General features: G+C 36.2%; 2 protein-coding genes across 6 annotated transcripts; both read right to left on the bottom strand.

Moving 5' to 3' along the window:
- Positions 1-1,392: 1,392 nt before the first annotated feature.
- LOC103319867 (putative polygalacturonase At3g15720) lies at positions 1,393-7,985 on the bottom strand. The gene is made up of 11 exons (XM_089044383.1): positions 7,878-7,985; positions 7,493-7,750; positions 3,632-3,715; positions 3,264-3,410; positions 2,930-3,076; positions 2,775-2,804; positions 2,396-2,603; positions 2,220-2,301; positions 2,025-2,133; positions 1,813-1,929; positions 1,393-1,641 (listed from the first exon to the last, which is right to left on the bottom strand). The coding sequence occupies exons 1-11, from the start codon at positions 7,983-7,985 to the stop codon at positions 1,393-1,395; spliced, it is 1,539 nt and encodes a 512-aa protein (XP_088900509.1).
- A 7,648-nt stretch (positions 7,986-15,633) lies between these two features.
- LOC103319692 (DEAD-box ATP-dependent RNA helicase 15) lies at positions 15,634-21,165 on the bottom strand. Of its 5 annotated transcripts, none has more exons than XM_008221264.3 (13): positions 21,077-21,165; positions 20,946-20,998; positions 20,719-20,831; positions 20,362-20,462; positions 19,346-19,518; positions 19,006-19,237; positions 18,770-18,888; positions 18,052-18,108; positions 17,787-17,971; positions 17,464-17,608; positions 16,734-16,817; positions 16,575-16,638; positions 15,634-16,042 (listed from the first exon to the last, which is right to left on the bottom strand). In XM_008221264.3, exons 3-13 carry the CDS (start codon positions 20,826-20,828, stop codon positions 16,032-16,034), a joined length of 1,281 nt encoding a protein of 426 aa, XP_008219486.1. In that variant the 5' UTR covers positions 20,829-20,831; positions 20,946-20,998; positions 21,077-21,165; the 3' UTR covers positions 15,634-16,031. The 5 variants fall into 5 exon arrangements, with proteins under 5 accessions (XP_008219486.1, XP_088901391.1, XP_088901390.1 ...); XM_089045265.1 differs by having other exon boundaries at positions 20,719-20,834; positions 21,077-21,112; XM_089045264.1 differs by having other exon boundaries at positions 20,946-21,117.
- Between the last annotated feature and the right edge of the window lie 143 nt (positions 21,166-21,308).

The raw sequence follows: 21,308 nt of genomic DNA, 5'->3' as shown, positions 1-21,308 counted from the left end.
TACCCCGATTCACCCTTGAGAATAAACGAAGAGAGCGATTGAGAAATTTTAAAAAAAAAACGGATGATATATATATTTCAAAATTTTAGTTACCTGCCATGTTTTGATTCTTGCACCATTCTGAGCTCTTTTAAAGTTGCAATTCCAATAAGTTCATAGTTTAATTGATTAATTTCTAATGAGTTTTTTCGTTTCTATATAAGCGATATTAGGAGAGGGAGAAATCAAATGTAGGACCTCGAGTGCAAAGCTAAATGTTAATTTGTAATAAGCTTTAACTTAAAATAAATATGTATTAAATGATACCAACAAACTCATATTATCAAAATAAAAATATGTTCAACAACATTGAAAGTGTACCTATTTTAATGTATATGTATATTGATTCTGTGCAACTAAATTCATAAAAACTTTGATTTTTTGGACTTTAATAGGTTAGTACATATTGGACTATATATAAAACAAGTTAAATATATATATATATATATATATGTGTGTTTGATTATTTTTTTTATCCCCAAAATCTCCATAGGCTACAGCCCAGTATAGCTCTAGGAGTACTTCCGCCCATGCATCTCAGTTCTACTGTAAACGAAAACTTCAACGAGATGACCTAAGCTTTATTATATGAACTTCTGGGTTAACTTTTCATAACATTACCTTTATGTTCGTCATTCGATACATTTTTTTTCTTTCTATAAATCGATATTAGTTTATTCAAAGTTATTGGCACATCAAGAAAATCCATCACTTGCGTTTGAGATATGGATCTATGAGTGACGATGAGGAGGGGTATTAAATCATTAAAAAGGTTTAAGTCCAATATTTCCTCTCTCTCTTGTTAGATAATGAGATTGAAAATCTTCCACAATATTTCTTTTCTGCTAGATGACTAGGCTGGAGTGTCCATTGTTTTGGGCCTCTGGCACATGTAACAGAAAAACAGCTAATTTCATACACTTCCGAATTATAAAAAGCAACCAAATTAATCAACCAAAACAATTAAACTTTATTCTTTTGTTTTTTGGGTCCAAAAACAATTAAACCTTCTGGAAAGGGAAAATTACTATTTATTCCCAATTGAAAATGGACACTGTTTTCCTCTTGGGTTAAAAATACAAAAAGAAAAATCTCTACACACACGTCAAACTGTGATTGGCGGGAAAGCACACTCCACCTTTGAAAAAAGTAAATTATTTTGAATTATAAAAAAAAGAAGAAGAAAGAAGTATATTATTAATTGAGAAATGGAGAATATAATAAGCTTCTCCTTACAAGGCCATAAACCATGCAATACTTTGGTATACAATAGTTTATTTTTCTCCTTACTTACAAGGCCTTTATTTTTTGTTTCTTCTTGTTCTTTTCCTCAAGGAACTACAAGTCTGAGAGTTAGATGAATAGACGAGTGGGATACTTGAGGCAAGATACAGTGGGCACAGTAGAGCCGGAATTTCCTTTGGCATTGTTGCAACTTGCGTAAACCTTCTTACTTGGAATCGTTGAGGTGATATTTATTTTCACCAGTTCAATGTTTTGACAACCCCAAATTTGGTTGCAGTCTAATTTGATGGCCTCCTCATTTCCACAAGTTCCTCTAAAATCAGTGAATCTCACATTGCTCACCAGCACAGCTTTGCTCTAATAATCAGTATTTCAAACAAGTTAGCATTGCCAACATATTTAAAACCACGAGAATTGATTACGTTGCCAAATCTTGAATCAAGACTCATTGATTATGTCGATTCTCATTTCAATGTGTAGTCTAGATTCATAATCTAGCAACATATAAGTATGACAGAAAAACGTTACCTGCTTTGCGCAATCGTGAGCACCGTTGCAGTATTGTTGGTCAATAATGATGGGGTTTTTAGTTGCGGTAAGTGTGATGTTCTCGAAAGTTATATTCCTAGCATATCCGGATCCACCCTAGAAATTTACAAGAACAATACTTTAGAGCTTGAAACTAATAGATATCACATGATATATGAGATTCTTAATGGTACATCGATCGTTATAATTACCGGCCATGTCTTGATTCTTGCTCCATTTTGAGTTCCATTAAAACTACAATCTCTCACGTATACATTTTCCACTGCAGCATAAGCCCCATCTGCTCCTAAGCTTCCCACACTGTTTGCAAACAGAATTTGACAAATTAAACACTGAATATGGTAAATTCAAATAACTTCAGTTATGTGTGGTTATTTTGGACAAACCTAATTCCATGACCTGGTCCGCACGCAATCTTGGCGATCCTAACATTGGAAGCACCAGTACCGAGTGCAATGCAGTCATCACCTGTAACAAAAATGGAAAGCAAAAAAGAAGCTATAATTGCCTGCAAAACAATGTGCATGGTCAATGAATGAAAAATGAATTAACTTTTAATTACCAGTTCCAATTTTAGAGTCATGAATATAGACAAAGGTTGAGTTTGCGACGTTAATTCCATCAGTGTTTGGACTTTCATCAGGTGCAATTATAGTAAGATGGGAGATATCCACGTCATTGCTTGTGCCTATACCAATATGAGATTTTGGGCTGTTTATATGAGTGAGTCCACTCAATCGAAGATGATCACATCGGTGGAATTGAAGAGCCTGCATTCACATTATAAATTTTTAACAAAACTTAAAATTTAATAAAAACATAACCGTTCATTCAAATTCAAAGAGTAATGTTTTCTTGTCAGACGTATTTAGAAAAGAAAAAAGAAAATCAACTTAATTATGGGTCTAAATTTACAGTACGATAATATAATAGCAACTAACCTTTGGTCTTTCGCACTTCTCCCTATTCCCCTGTATAAATTGAGTGATAGTATGTGGTATTAGATAGTTGATTATATATAAAATATATAATGACCACAGAATTTCAACAGATGTGAATAGAGTTTTACATTTATAAAAAAGCTATTTTCGGTCACTTTGCTCCACCAAGCTGAACCCTGGCCGTCAATTTGTCCTGAACCATCGAGTATGAGATTGTCCACATTTCTAAATGAAAGCCAACTATATGGTGGACACACTTTCCATGCATCGGGCGTTTTGGGTGCCATCAAATTACCCGAGACCTGCCCTCCACCCCCAACAGGAATAGGAAAGGAAAAATAAAAAAATAAAAATCATATGTGAATAAATAATCACATATGAATAGAGGATTTATAATAAATTAGATTTACTTTCCATTTTAAAATAGTTGAGTTTATTTGTTAAGATTGATTGTCACTGCTAATTATATATATTTTAGTGTTGTCTTACCTGAACATGAACACTCTTTGATTTGCAGGGACCTTCAAATTCCAAGGGCTGCAATAAGAATGTTTTTCTCCCTGGTATGATAAGTATTGGTACGTCATCACCAGCTGCAGCTGCTCCACATAAGGCTGTCCATGCTTTTACAAAAGCCTGTATCATGCAAAGTCAAGAATATAAGACAATGGAAAATGGAAAAGAAAAACAAAATGTTTTAATTTTTGACTTATTATATTGTCAGATTGAATTATGGTCTGAATTGACAGTATGACAACATTAATATGTCGGGCTATCTAACGAAAGAATATTATACTCGACGGAAAACCTATACACGTTAAATGCCTATAGACACAATTGAAAGAAAGAGAAGTTACTTCGGTATCATCAGTTTGTCCATCTCCAACAGCACCAAATTTGACAACATCAAATGTTGTTTTGCTGTACACAATACCAAGCAACTGAGATGAAGCAATGCAAAATACGAAACAGCTAGTAAGTATGGCCAGCATTTTTTCACAAAACTAAACCGAAGTTGAAGCAGCAGAAGAAAAAGAATAGTGGAGTCCACCAGTTGAAAGAAAAGTATCAAATATGTTTTTATAACAATATGATTAGTTTGAGAAATTTACTAGGCTATGTAGCAATATATGTAGTACCCGATGAGAGAAAAAATAATGCTTATCCAACAAATTCATCAAAATGGATAATTTAGATCTTGCTGATTGAGAATTATTTTTTTCCATGTTAATTACGAATCCAGATATATTACTCAGAAAGTGGCATTTTCTTAGAAAGGATGACTAGCTTTAGAGTAAACTATTGATCACCTAGATATCACAGGAAACCAAGTAGGCCGCATATATAAGAATTTGTGTAAATTTTCCATTTCAATAAGTTACGAATCATCTTATTAGCTTAACTGGATTAGATTTTATGGTTGAATGATGAATCAAGCAAGAGAACGTTATGCCAAAAGATTTACGCTTGTTTTGGCAAACGAATGATGGTCATATGCAAGGTCTAAAATATCGATGGTATTGGAAATATCGGTAGTCCAAAAATATGGAAATTTCAATGGAAATATCATGATATTATCAATATCGATAAAAATTAATAAAAATCACATAAATTGTAAGAAAAACTTGAAAATTTTTATTGAAACTTTGGAGGATGTTTATTAGGTCAATTATCTATTATTTTTTCACACAAAAAATTAGAAGAAAATTCATTGCATGATGGGTTTAACTGATTTAAGTTAATTATATAGCGAGTTGACAAACACTTTGAGTGTAGAAAATATGTAGTAATTAATGAAAGAAGATCAAGCACACCATAATCATTTATATATAATGATTTACTACAATATTTTACACTTTATACATTGCATGGTAAGATACATGAGTGACTATGAGGTTCAAAAATTTCAGTATCTTCATCATCTCTATGTGTAGAGTAAGTGTATTGTGAGTAGTTATCAAATCCCCAAAATAGTTTTCCATGTAATTGTTAACATGTCACCTATATGGATCAGAGATTGGTTGACGTTGTCCATAAACAAAATCATTTGAAGATTAAGTCTCGGATTCTTTCCATAAGCTGCTCGATTCCATCCCAAAAGGAAAGGTCAAAGACTCACGTTCTCATATGAAAATATAATTCTTGCAAAAACAGTTCAAAACAAAACATATTTTAGCATATTATCACAAAAACATAAGCAACATAGTGGTTAAGGCGTTGGTGGAGTGAAATGGTAAGGGTTTGAATCCCCTTTTTCCTGTGTGCTTTGTGTTTTTTTTTCCCCATTACATCGATATTTTAGATATTATAGCGATTTTGACAAAATATTGCTAAAGTGTGAGCAAAATTATAGACATCGATATTTTTCGATATTATTGTTGATATCGATATGTGTATGGATACATTTCGAAATATCCGTGACCTTAAAAAACGATAATATCCTCGATATTTTGTCGATATTATCAATATTTTAAACTATGCTCAAATGTTCATTTTTGTAAGCGTTACACACATTAATAACTACTCTGTTGGCATATACATATCGCATAAATATCGATAATATCGATGATAATACATGGATCCTGAGCCTCTGCATTTAATTTTCGTGCATTTACTCGCATTTTACAATATCTAGATCATTGTTATAATTTAATCGTTTAAGACTTGACACATGAGCAAATGTTGAAAAATCTAATAACTTGAAGCAACAGAAATTTTAATTCTATCTAAAATTTAAAAATAAGACTAAAAATTACAAAAGCCAAAATTAAAAAAACCAAAAAGCCAACTCCCCCTTCCCAATCCCTATCCCCGCCACTCCTACCCACCCGCACACCACTCATATCGTCATGCATCTCTCAAAACACTTGTCTGTTCCGGTGATCCTAGTCGGTACAAGGATTGTAGGCATAGGATTTGGCACACTGAAAGCCTAACTCCCCTTTTCCCTTCCCCTTTACCACAAGCACCCCACCAATTACGGCTACACCAGTGAGCCCCCAAAGCAATCTTCTAGTTAAGGGACGAAACCCACCAGCCAATTACTGTCTCTGCCTTAGGTAGAAGAATGATCCACTACGAATGAATGTGAAGATTGGAGCAGCCTCATCCGGAGCCCTTTTGCCAAAGAAGTCGTAGTCCCTTCCCCCACCACCTATGGTGGCAGCTGCGTGATTTTTAATTTATATTTACTTAATTTTTTTGAACGATAAAATAACTGTTTATTTTAAAATAATTTTCTGATAAAAAGAAAAAGAAAAAAAATAAATTTTGATGTGTCATATCATAAACGTTTAGATTATAAGAATGGTCCAGATATTCTGAAATTTCGGTAAATGCATGGAGACTAAATGCAGAGGTTTGTGATCCTCTGATACACTGCATACATCAATCACTTGATTTACTAATTTTCTTTTAAGGTAACATACATCCACTATTTTCCCAATTCACAAAATTAATACATGATGAGCTCAAAAGGCAATTTAAACAAATAATCTTATTATAGAAGAAATTATTCCAGAAAGAAACACATCTCATTTGGATAGGCAATCAACATGAGGGGATGTAGAGATTGATGTTCCATTGGCATTCTTGCATAAAGATCTGAGTGGCTTTCCAGGCACCATGGAGTTTAATTTGACATGATCCATGACAATGTTGGTGCAGCCCAAAGCTACAACAATTCAGTGTTGTTGCTTGCTGGCTAGTCGAAGTTCCTTCAAAGCCACTAAATGTAATGTCGCTCACTTTCACTCCTCTGTTATCATCTACATAGTTTTGGTCAATGATGATCGGATGCTTGGTCTCTGTGACTGTGATTTGCTCAAAAGTGATTGCCCTAGCATACCCTGATGATCATGGCCCACTCTCAATATAGGAAAAGGTTCTATATAAAATAAATAAATAAATAATAAAAAAAGAGAAGAAAAGGCATTCAAATATATTACTTTATAATTACTTAGAATGCTTAGAATGCTTATTAGAAGGTTCATGTTTGAAATTAATCAGATAAACTGAACTGAGTTCATGAGAGTATGAAAGTGTTGGATTTAAGTTTAATTTTGAATTTATATAATAATACGATTTGAATATATTGGTTCATGAATTTACTTATTTACATGTATAAATAGAGTATATAGTTTCAACAGCTTGTGTATATTAACCATCTGCCTCAGTTATTCCGTGGTGTTATTTTTTTAGACTCAAATTGAAACATTTGCATCCAAGCCCTATATGTTTTTTTATTCTCACTATATTAATTACTCAAATTCCCAATCATCAATGAGCCCTCTTCCAAAGAATATTAGACATCAGAATTAAATTCTCTCTAATTCACCACTCCTAATTGAATTTTTTTTTTCTTTTAAGTACAAACGATAGTCTAAACTACAAGAGGGGGTTCTCTCACACACAACCAATATGTCATGGAGGTTCGAACCTTAGATTTATGGTCTGCAAGTCAATGTCATTTTCTACTGGGCTAGACCCTATTGACACCACTCCAAATTCATTTGTGTATATATAACTAAAGAATATACTTGGCTCCTTGCATGTAAAGAGTCATTCCTTCTTGTAGACAAATCATAATATGACATATAATCTTTCATTCAATAATTTGAATGAGTTACATTTGCATATGTACCACGAGACGAATGACTCCTGTAAGGAGTCAAGTAGTGTCCTATAATTAATCTCCATAGGCATTTTGATTAAAATACAAAATCTTCATCTTCTCTATAGCGGAGCCCCAGGCAATCATGGTGCAGGCAAGGCACAGCAGGGGTGGTGCAGCTTGAGGTTCCATTAGCAGAAACTTGATGAGTTCCAGAGGCCCATGATGTTATGTTGACGTGGCTCGTTCTGATATTTGTGCAATTTGTGCTTGCTGCACAGTTCAACGTGATTGCATTCTGCACAGCGCTGGTTCCCCTCATTCCAGTATATGTCACATTGCTCAAAACTGAGACTGCCTTGGTCTGCCACATTATTATAAAGCATATAATTAGTAATTATATTGTGTGTGGATTTAGTTGTTATACTGTCTCGGGTTTAAATCCAGGCAACACTTAATTAGACTTTCGAAATAATAAGCTTATTGCTTGCCTGCCAGGTCTTGATCCTTGCTCCATACATAGACCCTTTAAAAGTACAATTTCCCACAAACACTTCTTCAACTGTTTCATATGCTCCACCTGCTCCAAGGCTTCCCATGCTACAAGAGACAGAGTTATATTCATTTTCATATTTACTCCCTCAGGCAACGTTCTGAGTTCGAGTCCTAACATTCGTGTAGTGTGTGTGAATTTAGTATATTATAACTCATCTCAATAAGAAAGGTCCTAAAAAATAAAAATAAAATTTACCTCATTCATATCCTATTTATACATTTTCATCCTATTGCCGTAAGTGCATCCTGTAAAGATATCAACAGTCCTCACTCTGCCACATGTCAGAAGATTGAAGAAGAGAGTTGTTGAAATATTGTTAAGACTGTTAGACAGTTTTTAGCAAAAGAGTGAGTGTTCTGTTAAAGAAGTTAGAGAGGTTAGGAGGTTAGAAACAGTTAGAAACAGATATACAAAGCTTTGATCAGCTAATATAAAGACCATTGACTGTACTGTGTTGATCATCAATGAATGAATACATCAGTTCTTTTCCTAAGATTTTCTGCTTCTTTGTTCAATATTGCTATTCTGACATGGTATCAAGAGCCATAGTCCGATCCTGAGCTTCTTTGCTTCCGCATTCCTCTTCTTTGCTTACAATCTCTATTCTTCTGTCTGTATCTTCTCCTCTCTTCTTCTTTGTTAAAATTCTTGGGTTTCTTTCTCTCTTCTTTCTCACTACTTTCGTAGTCTTTTGCGCTGCCTACCAGCTGTTTGTTCTTTTGCCTCACAGAATCTTCTCCTTGTTCTATTGCCTATTTCTTTTCTTCTCAAGATATTATCTCCCTAAATACTCATCATGGTGACTGCTACTCAACTTCAGATTATTCAATCTCCAATTACTACCTTAATTCCCACTGTCTCTGCTTCTGTGACAGTTAAGCTTGATGATACAAATTACCTCACATGGAATTTTCAGATGCAGCTTCTTCTTGAAGGTCATGGCTTATTGGGGTTTGTTGATGGTTCACGGCTGTGTCCTGCTCGTTTTGATGAAAATTCTGATGTTGAAGGTGTACAAACTGATGCTTATACAGTGTGGAAAATGCATGATCGTGCCTTGATGCAATTGCTAACTGCAACTCTTTCTTCTACTGCAATCTCATATGTCATCGGGTGTACTAGTTCTCATGATATGTGGGTTCAGTTGAAGGACAGATTTTCTACTGTTACCAAAGCTAGGATTTTTCAGATGAAAAGTGAGCTTCAGAATATCAAGAAGGGTGCTGAACCAGTCTCTCAATACTTGCAAAAGATAAAGGATGCTAGAGATCATGTTGCTGCTGCTGGGGTTTCCTTTGATGATGATGATATTGTGATCTTGGCTCTTAATGGTCTTTCCCTAGAATATAATACATTTCGGTGTATGGTTCGAGGCAGGGAAAATGTGCTCTCTCTCAAAGATTTTAGATCTCAGTTGCTTGCTGAAGAGGCTATTCTTGAACATACTACCTCTGCCACTCTTTTTGCCTCTGCGATGATGGCGAACAATCAAGGGTTCAAAGGAAAATCTCTTGTTCTTGTTGACACTTCCACATCTATCCCATCTTCTATTTCATCTAGCCACAATGGTGGTGTCAATAGTGGTGTCAATGGAGGTTTCCACTCTAGCTCTAATGGTGGCTCTTTTTCACATAATAGTGGTTTCCACTCTGGCCCTAATAGAGGTTCCTTCTATCGAGAAAGAGGCAGACCTCGGCATCAGTTTTCCTCTGGTCCAAGACCATATCAAGCTCCACCTAATTCTGGTCCTGGCATCCTTGGTTCGGGTACTGATATTCCAATTTGTCAAATATGCAACAAGAAAGGTCATCTAGCTGCTGATTGTTATCAACGACATCAGCAATTCACAGGTTCTAATTCATCTGTTCAATGCCAAATTTGTTGGAAATATGGCCACACCGCTATTCAGTGTTACCACAGGGGCAATTTTTCCTATCAAGGAAAACCTCCTTCATCCAATCTTACTGCAATGCATGCCAATTGTTCTCCTTCCTCATCAACTAAGCAATTTTGGGTAGCTGACACTGGAGCAACAGCCCATATGACTTCTGATTTGTCTCAACTTAGTCTTGCTACCCCTTTCTCTGGAAATGAGACAATCACCACTGCAGGGGGTTCAGGTTTGAATATTTCTAGTGTTGGCTCTTCTTCCTTGAATACTCCTCAGTGTTCTTTACAATTATCGAAAGTTTTACATGTGCCAAAGATATCTCAGCATTTGCTTTCAGTGCATCGGTTATGTAAAGATAATAACTGCAGATTTATATGTGATGCCTTTGGTTTTTGGATTCAGGACAAACTCACGGGGAGTGTTCTTCTCAAGGGACTGTGTAGAGCTGGCCTATATTCTATTCCTTTCTTTCCTTCACAATCTCATCCTACTCCAGCTGCTTCTCTCATCAAACAACATTTCTGCTTTCTTGGACATCCAGTAAATACCAGTTTGTGGCACAAGCGATTTGGTCATCCCTCCAATATTATTACTACTGCTCTTTTACGTCAATCACAGGTTCCTATTTCTTCGGACAAAGTCCAATCTGTCTGTCATCATTGTTTAGAAGGCAAACTAGCTAAACTTCCTTTTCATTATCCAGCAGCAAAATCTGTAAACCCTTTAGAGGTAATTCATAGTGATGTGTGGGGTCCTTCTCCAACAATATCTGTTGAGGGGTTCAAATATTATGTTAGCTTTGTGGATGAGTGTACTCGATTTACTTGGATCTTTCCAATGTTCAATAAAGCAGAAGTTTACTCTATTTTTGTAAATTTTCATGCTTACTTAGTCACTCAGTTCTCTGCTTCTCTTAAAGTCTTTCAAAGTGACGGAGGTGGTGAGTATCTTAGTCATAAATTTCAGCATTATCTTCTTGCTAGAGGTATCATTCATCATAAATCTTGTCCCTATACACCTGAACAAAATGGCTTAGCCGAGAGAAAACACAGACACATCTTAGAGACTGCTATCACTTTGTTGCAAACTGCTCATTTACCCCCAAAACTTTGGTTTCATGCTTGTGCTACTTCAGTCTACTTGATCAATAGAATGCCTTGTAAAACTCTTCATTTCAAATCTTCTTATTTCTTATTGTTTGGTTCTGCTCCAGCCATTAATCATCTAAGGGTATTTGGTTGTGCTTGCTTTCCTTTGCTCAAGCCTTATAATACAAACAAACTTCAGCCTAAAACTTCTACTTGTGTCTTTCTAGGCTATGCAGGCCAATATAAAGGCTATATTTGTTTTTCTCTCACTACCAATAGACTGTTTGTTACTCGACATGTTCTTTTTGATGAAACTGTGTTTCCATTCCCATCTGTCCATCCAGTCAGTATTTCTTCATCTCAGTCTCTCACTTCCTCTTCTCCTCCTCCATCTATTTCATTCACTAATACTGTTTTATCGCCTATCCCTTCTCTTTCTGTTTCCTCACCTTCCCCACCCATCTCTGAAGTCGCTGCACCTTTGAATTCTTCTCCTTCTGCTACACAGTCTCCTCTCCCTGTGGATCCTGATTTTCAGCCTGAAAGTCTTCGTGTTATCTTGCCTCTGCCACCTGTAAATCTGCATCCTATGACAACACGGTCTAAGAATGGCATCTCCAAGAGGAAGGCTTTTTCTGCTTCTTCATCTGTTGATTTATCTACAATTGAGCCAAGTTCCTTCAAGGCTGCCTCTTAATCATCGGAATGGCAATCTGCAATGAAGGAGGAAATTGAGGCTCTTCATGCTCAAGGTACTTGGGATTTGGTTCCTCTCCCAGCTCATAAGAATCTTGTTGGTTGTAAATGGGTTTATCGGATCAAGAAGAATGCAGATGGTTCTATAGCTAGGCATAAGGCTCGCTTGGTTGCTAAGGGATTTAGTCAAGAGGAGGGTATTGATTATTATGAGACCTTCAGTCCGGTAGTTAAACCAACCACGGTTCGATTAATTCTTGCTCTTGCTGCTCAGTTTCAGTGGTCCTTACGGCAGCTTGATGTTAAAAATGCATTCTTGCATGGGGTTCTTCAAGATGAGGTTTATATGACACAACCTCAAGGCTTTGCGAGTAAGCATCATCCTTCTGACTTTGTTTGCAGACTCAAGAAGTCCTTGTATGGTTTAAAACAGGCTCCTCGTGCCTGGAACGAAAGGTTTACTAGCTTCTTACCAAGCTTGGGTTTTCAAGCTTCAAATGCAGATCCGTCTCTCTTTATTCAACATTCGTCGCTTGGTACTGTGGTTTTGCTTCTTTATGTTGATGATATCATTCTTACTGGCAGTAATTCCTCTCTTATTACATCTGTAATTGGTGCTTTAACTCAGGAGTTTGATATGAAGGATTTGGGCCAGTTGACTTATTTTCTGGGGATGCAAATTTCATATCAGTCTGCTGGCTTGTTTGTGTCTCAAACTAAGTATATCAAGGAACTGCTTGACAGGGTTGATTTGCAGGATTCAAAACCATGTCCTACTCCTTGTCTCCCATATCACAGACTGTTGAAAGATGATGGCAAACCTTATTCTCATCCAGAGCAGTATCGAAGCATTATTGGTGCTCTGCAGTACCTCACTTTCACAAGGCCAGATATTGCCTTCTCAGTGAATCAAGCTTGTCAATTTATGCATAATCCCATGGAGTCTCATGTTGTGGCAGTTAAGAGAATCCTGCGGTATTTGAAAGGAACTCTTGATTTTGGCATTTGGTTTAAGCCTGGTCTTCTTCGTCTGCATGCTTATAGTGATGCTGACTGGGCTGGGGATCCTAATGATCGCAGATCTGTTTCGAGATTTATTGTTTACTTAGGCTCTACTCCTATTTCTTGGGCTTCTAAGAAGCAACATACTGTCTCTCGTTCGTCCACTGAGGCTGAATATAGGGCTTTGGCTATTGCTGCTGCTGAACTTGCATGGATCAGACAGTTGTTCTGTGATCTGCACGTCCCATTACATGTTCCTCCTTTAATTCATTGCGATAATATCTCTGCTATTGCTCTCTCTTCCAACCCGGTGTTTCATTCCCGAATGAAACATCTCCAAATTGATTATCATTTTGTCAGAGAACGAGTCATTCGAGGTGATTTACTTGTGCAACATGTCTCATCTGCATAACAATTTGCTGACATTCTCACTAAGGGGCTGTCTATTCCTTTATTCCAGCATCATTGTTCCAATCTCATGCTTGGCTCCTCCAAGCATGAGATTGAGGGGGCATGTAAAGATATCAACGGTCCTCACTCTGCCACATGTCAGAAGATTGAAGAAGAGAGTTGTTGAAATATTGTTAAGACTGTTAGACAGTTTTTAGCAAAAGAGTGAGTGTTCTGTTAAAGAAGTTAGAGAGGTTAGGAGGTTAGAAACAGTTAGAAACAGATATACAAAGCTTTGATCAGCTAATATAAAGACCATTGACTGTACTGTGTTGATCATCAATGAATGAATACATCAGTTCTTTTCCTAAGATTTTCTGCTTCTCTGTTCAATATTGCTATTCTGACACATCCATCTCTCACAATAGTGGATGTGGAACTCATAGTTTCACATAAGTTTTTCTCTTATCCGTCCTGTGCTATACCTAATAATACGAGACCAAAAATAAACAAAAAATTTGGTCATTGACATACCTTACTCCATGCCCTGGGCCACACATAATCCCCGTAATATTGATATAAGAAAATTTTTCCTTAATAGCAATGCAATCATCCCCTAACATTAATAATGAGTATTTTCAAGTTGTTATCATTCATAATAATAAGAACAAGAACAACACGCAGTTTTTTTTAAGAGAACCTCGCCAGTACGAAGAAAATTATTTAAATCAAAAAAGAATACCCGATAATTAAGTGGTAGATATATGAGATTACCAGTTGTAATGGTACTTTGATGGATGCTCACATTTGTTGCGGAGTAGAGATCAATTCCATCAGTGTTAGGGCTTCATTCAGGAGCATTTATATTGAGATGAGAGAGAGTTACATTTTGGCTGTAACTTATACCAATGTGACCTTTTGAGCTATTAACATGAGTGAGTCCCCTAAGCTGAAGATTAGGGCAGTTGGAGGTGTAATGCCTGCAATATATATCACGCTTAATAAATTAGCCAATTCTTAATTACCTAAATTCTATTGGGGTTTTTCATATTATGTTTATATATAATATGTAGTGAATAAAAAAAAAAGAGATTTTCTATTTAAATAGCAAGTTCCCACACCCTGAAAAGGACCCGGATCATCTGCTTGGATTTTCTCTGTCATGATCTACTTTACTTTTCTTCTATGCGCGCCACCTCATTAAAATTTCATCTAAGGGACTCTAATGTTGACACATCACACACAAAACCCAAATAGCTCACAATTTTTATTTTAGAAAATAAATATCCGGTTTGAACTAACTTGAGTTAATGTGGTCTTCTTTCTTCATCTTTTTTTTTCAGCATCCCAGCACGCTCTCCTTTCCAACCTCACAGTCTCTCCTCTTCCCATATGAAATTCAGTTCTTGCTAATGCCCAAAATTTCATCATGCAACTCTGGTACTACTTTCATATCATAAACCCAATCTCTCAAGTATGAAATATGAATCAAAACATCTGAACCAAACTAACAAATAGTGAGCACAGTTGGCTGCATCCATTTTTCTTGGAAAACGAATGACCTTCCTAGAGCAATCTTCACTTATGTATAGATCTATTATTTTAATTTTTTCCACAGAATTTCTTGATTTTGTAATTCTAGTTATGTTTTTTTTTTTTTTTTTTTTGAGAAAGAAATGTAGGTTTATCTTCCGATTCAGTTCAATTTTGATACGGGTTACATCTGAAAACCATGGTTGAAATGGCTATGGTGGTCATGTACGACTCATTTGACATCTTCTGATCTTTCTTTGGTGGTAGCCCATTCAGTGAGAATATTTGTGTTGTGGTTCTTATTTTGTGAAAAACAATTGTAGTCACATGAATTGTGTTTGTTTCTATGATGAGAGTGATAGTAGAAGAGGACTAAGATAGAGGCATGGAGAAGATACTGTGTCTTTGGAAGAAAGAAAAATTGAAAAGAAAAAAAATGGAAGAGAAAAGGGCTGCACACGTTAACTCACGTTAGGTTTAGGAATTGTTTTTTTCAAAACAAAAATTATTAGGCATTTAGGTTTTGTGTGTGATGTGTCAACATTAGAGTCCCTTAGATGAAATTTTAATGAGGTGGCGCATATAGAAAAAAAGTAAAGCCGATTATGATAGAGAATATCCAAGCAAAGGATTCGGAAGCCCCTTTTTTAACCAAAAAAATGAGTCATACATAGGTCTCCAATCGTGGATCCACGAGAAATGAGAGAATCAAAATAGTTCAAATCCAAATATCGGTGCCAAGGATCCATTTCAACATGATCATAGCGTTTTGTTTCCTTTTTCCCTTGAAATGGTCGGGAGAGAAAACACTACGGATTGTGAGTTGATTAATTTTTGTCTCGAATTTTGGCCGAAATGGCCGGAATTACTGGACTCTCATCATTTTAGGGTTCAAGGCACCGTTCTATCGGCCTGTTTCTTTGTTTATTTCCAGACCAAAACATCGCTAATTTAACATACAATTTAAAACCAAGTTCCTGTTTTTTAAAATTATTCCTTCATAGGAGAGGACTTTCATAAAGACTGCCTAAATTAAGAAAACTTGCATAGCACGAGAACAATAAAGGAACTGATTCTTCTCACACAAGATATTTTTCTTGTAAAATCTTCATACCGACGTTTAAAAGCGGAGAAAGTACATAAAATTCCCTCCAAGTTGTTCTAACCCACGGGCATAAAAGTTGGAGAGCTAATTAATACAAAATAATACTGCAAATGGATACTAAAATTTCAAACGCGGCTACACCTCAAAGCCGTAGTTATGCCTGCCTGCTGCTACCTTTCTTTGTTGTGTGGAGGAAGGGCTGCAAGTTTCTAGAGACCACAAGTTCAAAGACTTATACATCAACTTTGAGCTTCTACCTCATAAAACAAATCGTTTAAAATCAATCAGTCTGACAGAAAAAACAGAACGTCCTGCGACACACTCCTTCATCCCATCCTCCAATATCCCATGCCTTCATTGTAAACTGAGAGACCCAAACTTCAATTAAGACGGCACTGCATACAACAATAGTAGATTATTATGCGTAAGTGGGATCCTGTTAAGCCATGTAACAAAATGGAGAACAGGGCATAAAATTTGAATGGGTGAACCAAATGAGTACACTAATCCCACCAAAAGCTCCCTCAGTTTTCAAGGGAAGACAACATATATACCACTCGTATTTTACTCTTTTTTCTGTTTTAAAAATAGAACTATCCTTCTGTATTAAAGAGATGAACTGTAACAAAATATTGCTGTTAAATTTTTCGCTCGAGAAAAAAAGTTGCAAGTGGCACTCCATGATCCCAATGAGTTATTCTCCACCCTTTATCCATTTTTACATTCCCATATAAGACCCAAACATTTATGATAAAGAACGATCTCTACTTCTTTCCATTTTCAAATAATATGCCAAAAACTAGCAGTTAGCACACAATGAGAAATCATCAAACAAAAAAACCAAGGCCGAAATACTATTTTACTATCAAAGTCGACCGTATATCAGAATGACACCAAATAAACTTTGAACCCAGCAAGAAAACATACTGTATGTGGCAGTATCAATCTGTTCAGGAAGCTCCTTTATATCAACCTCAAACCTTTCCTGAACCTGCATTTATAAACCCAAAAAGATTAAAACTGACAAACTGCAAAAATAAAAACAATAAACAAAGTGAAAGTTCAGAAGGAAAACTGATTCCATACATCATTAAGAACATCAGAGTCCGCTGCAGATGAAACAAATGTAATTGCCAGACCTTTGGTGCCAAACCTACCAGCTCTGCCAACCTGTGCAAATTTCAATGTGAACACTCGAAGTTAGATGCATCCGAGGTATATTCACCAATGTGTTAAATTTCATATTAACAGTAATAATATAACCAAACATATGTTTTGCATCAGGGATAATCTAAATAAGCTTATTCCATTCACAGTTCTCATATAACTCCTAAGAGATGCACTACACAACAAAATAAAATAATTGAATACCATTTGCATAAAAGATACATAACTCTGTATAAAAAGGCATCCGCAAATAGAAAATGTATTGGGAACAAAAATAAGTTAATATTCCACACCGCACTTGCACTTCATTGGCATGCATATTCGATAGAACCATTGAACTTTCCAACCTTGCATATTAATGTTTGTCAACATGAACACAGCCGCAAGTAAATGTATATGCATTAATATCATATAAATAAATGCATTGTCAATATCAGGCCTCTCATTTTCTCGCAGCCACAAGTAAACCCATAATTCCCTTCTGGAAAAGAAGCAAGGGCATATATTGATGTACCACATACCATCCGCAATACCCCCAAAAGAAGAGGAAGAAACAGAAACAAAATCATAAAGACAAATATGATACCTACATTAAAAATTCAGTTAAAAAAGAGACTACTTTCAAACCAAGGAAATAATATTAACCTACCCTGTGTAAATAAGTGTCAGCAGAATCTGGCATGTCATAGTTGATAACAATGTTAACACGCTCAATGTCGATTCCTCTGCCAACCAAATCTGTGGCCACAAGAATCCTGTTATGACCCTCCTTGAATCCTTTGTAGCGCTTCAACCTACAAAATGCATACCATTTAAGATTAAACACTAGAATATAACTTAGCAAACAATGAGAGTTCAACAAGACACTTCATATTGGAGATCAGGACACTCGAAAAAGCTCGCTTGCTAAGTTTACATCAAACTTTATAAAAACTTCACACACACAAAATCATCAGAGGGAAAATTACAAACCTTTCTTCTTGGTTCATTCCAGAATGGATGCATATAGAGGGAAAATTGCACTCTGAAAGTAACTTGTTCAATTCAGCGGCTCTGCTCACGCTCTTGACGAATATAACAACTTGGTTGAAGTCCAGTGCATCAAGGAGGTCGTTCAACTTGCGGTTTTTCTCTGCCTCGGTTAACTTGATGTAGTGCTGAAATATCGTATATAAAGGTGAGATTCACATTAATGAATAACTATAATCAACTGAAAGTCCACTTGCAAAATACAAACCTGTACTAGACCATGCAGGGTCAACTTGGCTTCATCGTCAACATATATTTCCATAGGCTGAAAGGAACAAATGTCACAGTAAATCATATTAGGGGCCTTCCTCAAGCTAATAGAATCCAGAACGAAATGAATGACGGATGCAGATCTCCTGAATCAAGATTCTGGTCCATCTGTTTTGTCTCCTCGAAGATACTTTTTCTAAACCACACCAAGCCACCACCATTTACACATTGACCCTCAATACTAAGAAATTTGACAGCTTACCCAGGCTGATCCCAGTTGACACCAACTCGATCACCCCACAGACCCACTCACCACCCACCCTCAACTAGCGAACCCCAAAATATCCTTGACTGAAAAAAATTAAACCCACGGGTGACTTACTAAAAACATAAAAAAGCCCAACCAAGAGGGGAAAAATGAACCTAAGGATATGGTAATGCAGAACACAAGGCACTCATCCAACAGAACTGTGAGAACTCCTAAGAGATGGCCTCCTCCTTGTGTCTCACTTTTTCTTTTTTACTCCAGTTGAACACCCTCGTCAAGCCGCAAATTCCAAATAAATGACAGACTATGGTATCCATATTAACAAAATGCCAACGGCAAGCACGTCATGGAACCGCCGCATTCAACCTAATTACATAACTCTCGGAGAAAGTGGGATTATGAAAAAAGAGACTTCAAAATTGAAGTAGAATCAGCCATGGGACATTACATCTTGCATAAATTTCTTGCAAACCGGGCGGATTTCTTTGCTGAGTGTTGCAGAAAACATCATCACTTGCTTATCATGCGGCGTCATCTTGAAAATCTCTTGCACGTCTCTCCTCATGTCTGCACAGAGTATAAGGCAAATAATAAGAAAATGAGTGAACAATAACTGAGACATACATGAAAATTGAAACAGAGCGCAAACATTATCTGTAAAATGAAAAGCAGAAAAAAACATACCTAGTGATTCAAGCATTTTGTCACATTCATCAAGGATGAAATGCCTCACATTCTTCAAGGAGAGGTCTTTATCCCTTGCCAATGCCAATATTCTTCCAGGCGTTCCAACAACAATGTGAGGGCATTCATTTTTCAGCAAATCTTTGTGAAGTTTGATATTGACACCACCATAGAAGACAGCAACCTTGAGATCAGGCAAGTATGTACTGAACCTCTCAAATTCATGACAGATCTGCACAGGAGTAAAGTAACATAAGTAGGGAATTTATATACATGAACATAAGGCAAAAAATTAATTGAACAATAATATTATAAGAAAGAATGCAAATCCCAAATGTACCTGGTAAGCTAATTCTCTAGTATGGCAAAGAACGAGTGCAGAAACTTGGCCTGCTACAGGGTCAATCTGCTGCAAAGTTGATAGAACAAAAACAGCAGTTTTCCCCATCCCAGATTTAGCTTGACAAATGACATCCATTCCCAGGATAGCTTGAGGAATACATTCATGTTGCACTGATGAAGAACCAAAGAAAACCGCATCGATGGAACCATTGGTAAGTAAAACATAACCTCTCCAATCTTTTTATGAAAGTCTTTATCAAAAGCATACTAGTTCTCTGAATTCAAGATTATGATAGTAGAACAAATTACCTGCACAAACATGCATCAAATTGAATTAGAATTGAACACATAAAAAACAAACAAGAAGAAGGTAAAAGAGAACAAGAAAAAAAACCTACTGAATCCTTATAATGGAAGCGAATTTCCAAAACATGTGCAAACTACTTAGGAGAGAAGGACCATTATCTAACCTAGAGCATAGCAATCCAGGAAGTTAAAAAAAAAAAATCCACCAACACCCTTTCCATGAGAGAAAAGTGGAAATTCCATTTTCAATTTTATTTGTGCATTTAAAAGAATTTACATGATACATCAGAACAATCATTTTTAGAATTTAAGATAACTAAGAGTGAATTCATCCTTCTTAGGATTTAATTCTTAAAGGCAAATTCATCCTTTATAGTCATTTGACTTGGAAAGGGAAAAACTGATAAGCAGTGAGTAAACTAAATCTTAATCCCAGCTCTGTATCTAAAAGGAAATTCCAAATGAAACAAAGAGAACACAGGTTTGAAATGTCACAAGAAGAAACCATCCAAATTTCCACATGTTAACTGAAAAATAATTAGTCTGATGAACATTTATGACATAAACTGGAATGAAAGATATACTTGTATATATGAAAATAAGATCACGGGCTTAACTGGCAAACTAAGAGTCAGGATAACATTGTTTGTTTTCGGCTACAAATTCCCGCAGAAAACAAAATCAATAAGTATGAGTTTAAAAGTTTGCCTTCAGACGGATGCTCAAACCCGGAGTCCACAATAGCTCGAAGAAGCTCTGGCTTCAAAAGGAAATCTCTGAACCCTGAACTGTGAATTCCAACATATCCCCTGCACAAAACCAAAAATAACTTAAAAATTATACCTAAATAGAAATTAGAAGCAGTCATGATCACAATTCGTATTTGAGCAATCCCATTCAAGCAACAGGAAATATACAATTCATAGAACAAAAAGGTTGACCTTCTTCATTTTCATCCTAATTTCCTGTGTTTCCTAAGCAACCAAACTACAAACTTATTTCTCTTCGTTGCCTAATCAATCTGATCAAGGAAAATAGGTCAAAATCCATAAAGCGAAAACTCACTTCTTAGGGGCTTCGCCATTGACTTTAGCTGCGGAGTCGGGGGCCTTCTCCTCCTCTTCTTCATAATCGACAAGCTCCTCCTCGTACACATCGTCCCTTGTTTCGCCCATATTCTGCTGAGAGAGACCTCCAATTAGGGTTTCGAAGCTTGAGACGCAAATTAGGGTTTTGAATTTTGAATCGGACAGAGTTAAAACAAATTAGGGATTTGGAGAGAGAGAATATACCTGTGTGAAAGTGTGAGTAGGTTGAATTAGGGTTAGGGTTCGGAGTTTGGAGTCTGCAAACGAAAACGTTAGATGAAAAAACGAATTTGAAATTTTTCGCTAAGAGACTCGAGAGAGAGCCGGGATGAGACCTCGACGAAAAAGGAGAGCAGAGTGAGGTAGATAGGGTTACGAGGATTGGATTGGAGCCACATATTTATATAGCCTAGTCCCTTAATTGCCCTTGCCGTTTACAATAATTACAACAACAGCTATGATTTGTTAGCATTTTTCGTGGGATTTTTTCTTGAGGTACCAACTTGGCATTTTTTTACCGATAATTTTACTTATTAGAAATGAGAGAAGTCATCAATTTCGAATTAG

Source organism: Prunus mume, linkage group LG2 (genome assembly GCF_029339155.1).
Source record: "Prunus mume cultivar Tortuosa linkage group LG2, ASM2933915v1, whole genome shotgun sequence".
Classification (NCBI taxonomy): Eukaryota; Viridiplantae; Streptophyta; class Magnoliopsida; order Rosales; family Rosaceae; genus Prunus; species Prunus mume.
The sequence above is the reverse complement of the archived record's forward strand: the minus strand, read 5'-3'. Positions and strand labels throughout refer to the sequence as shown.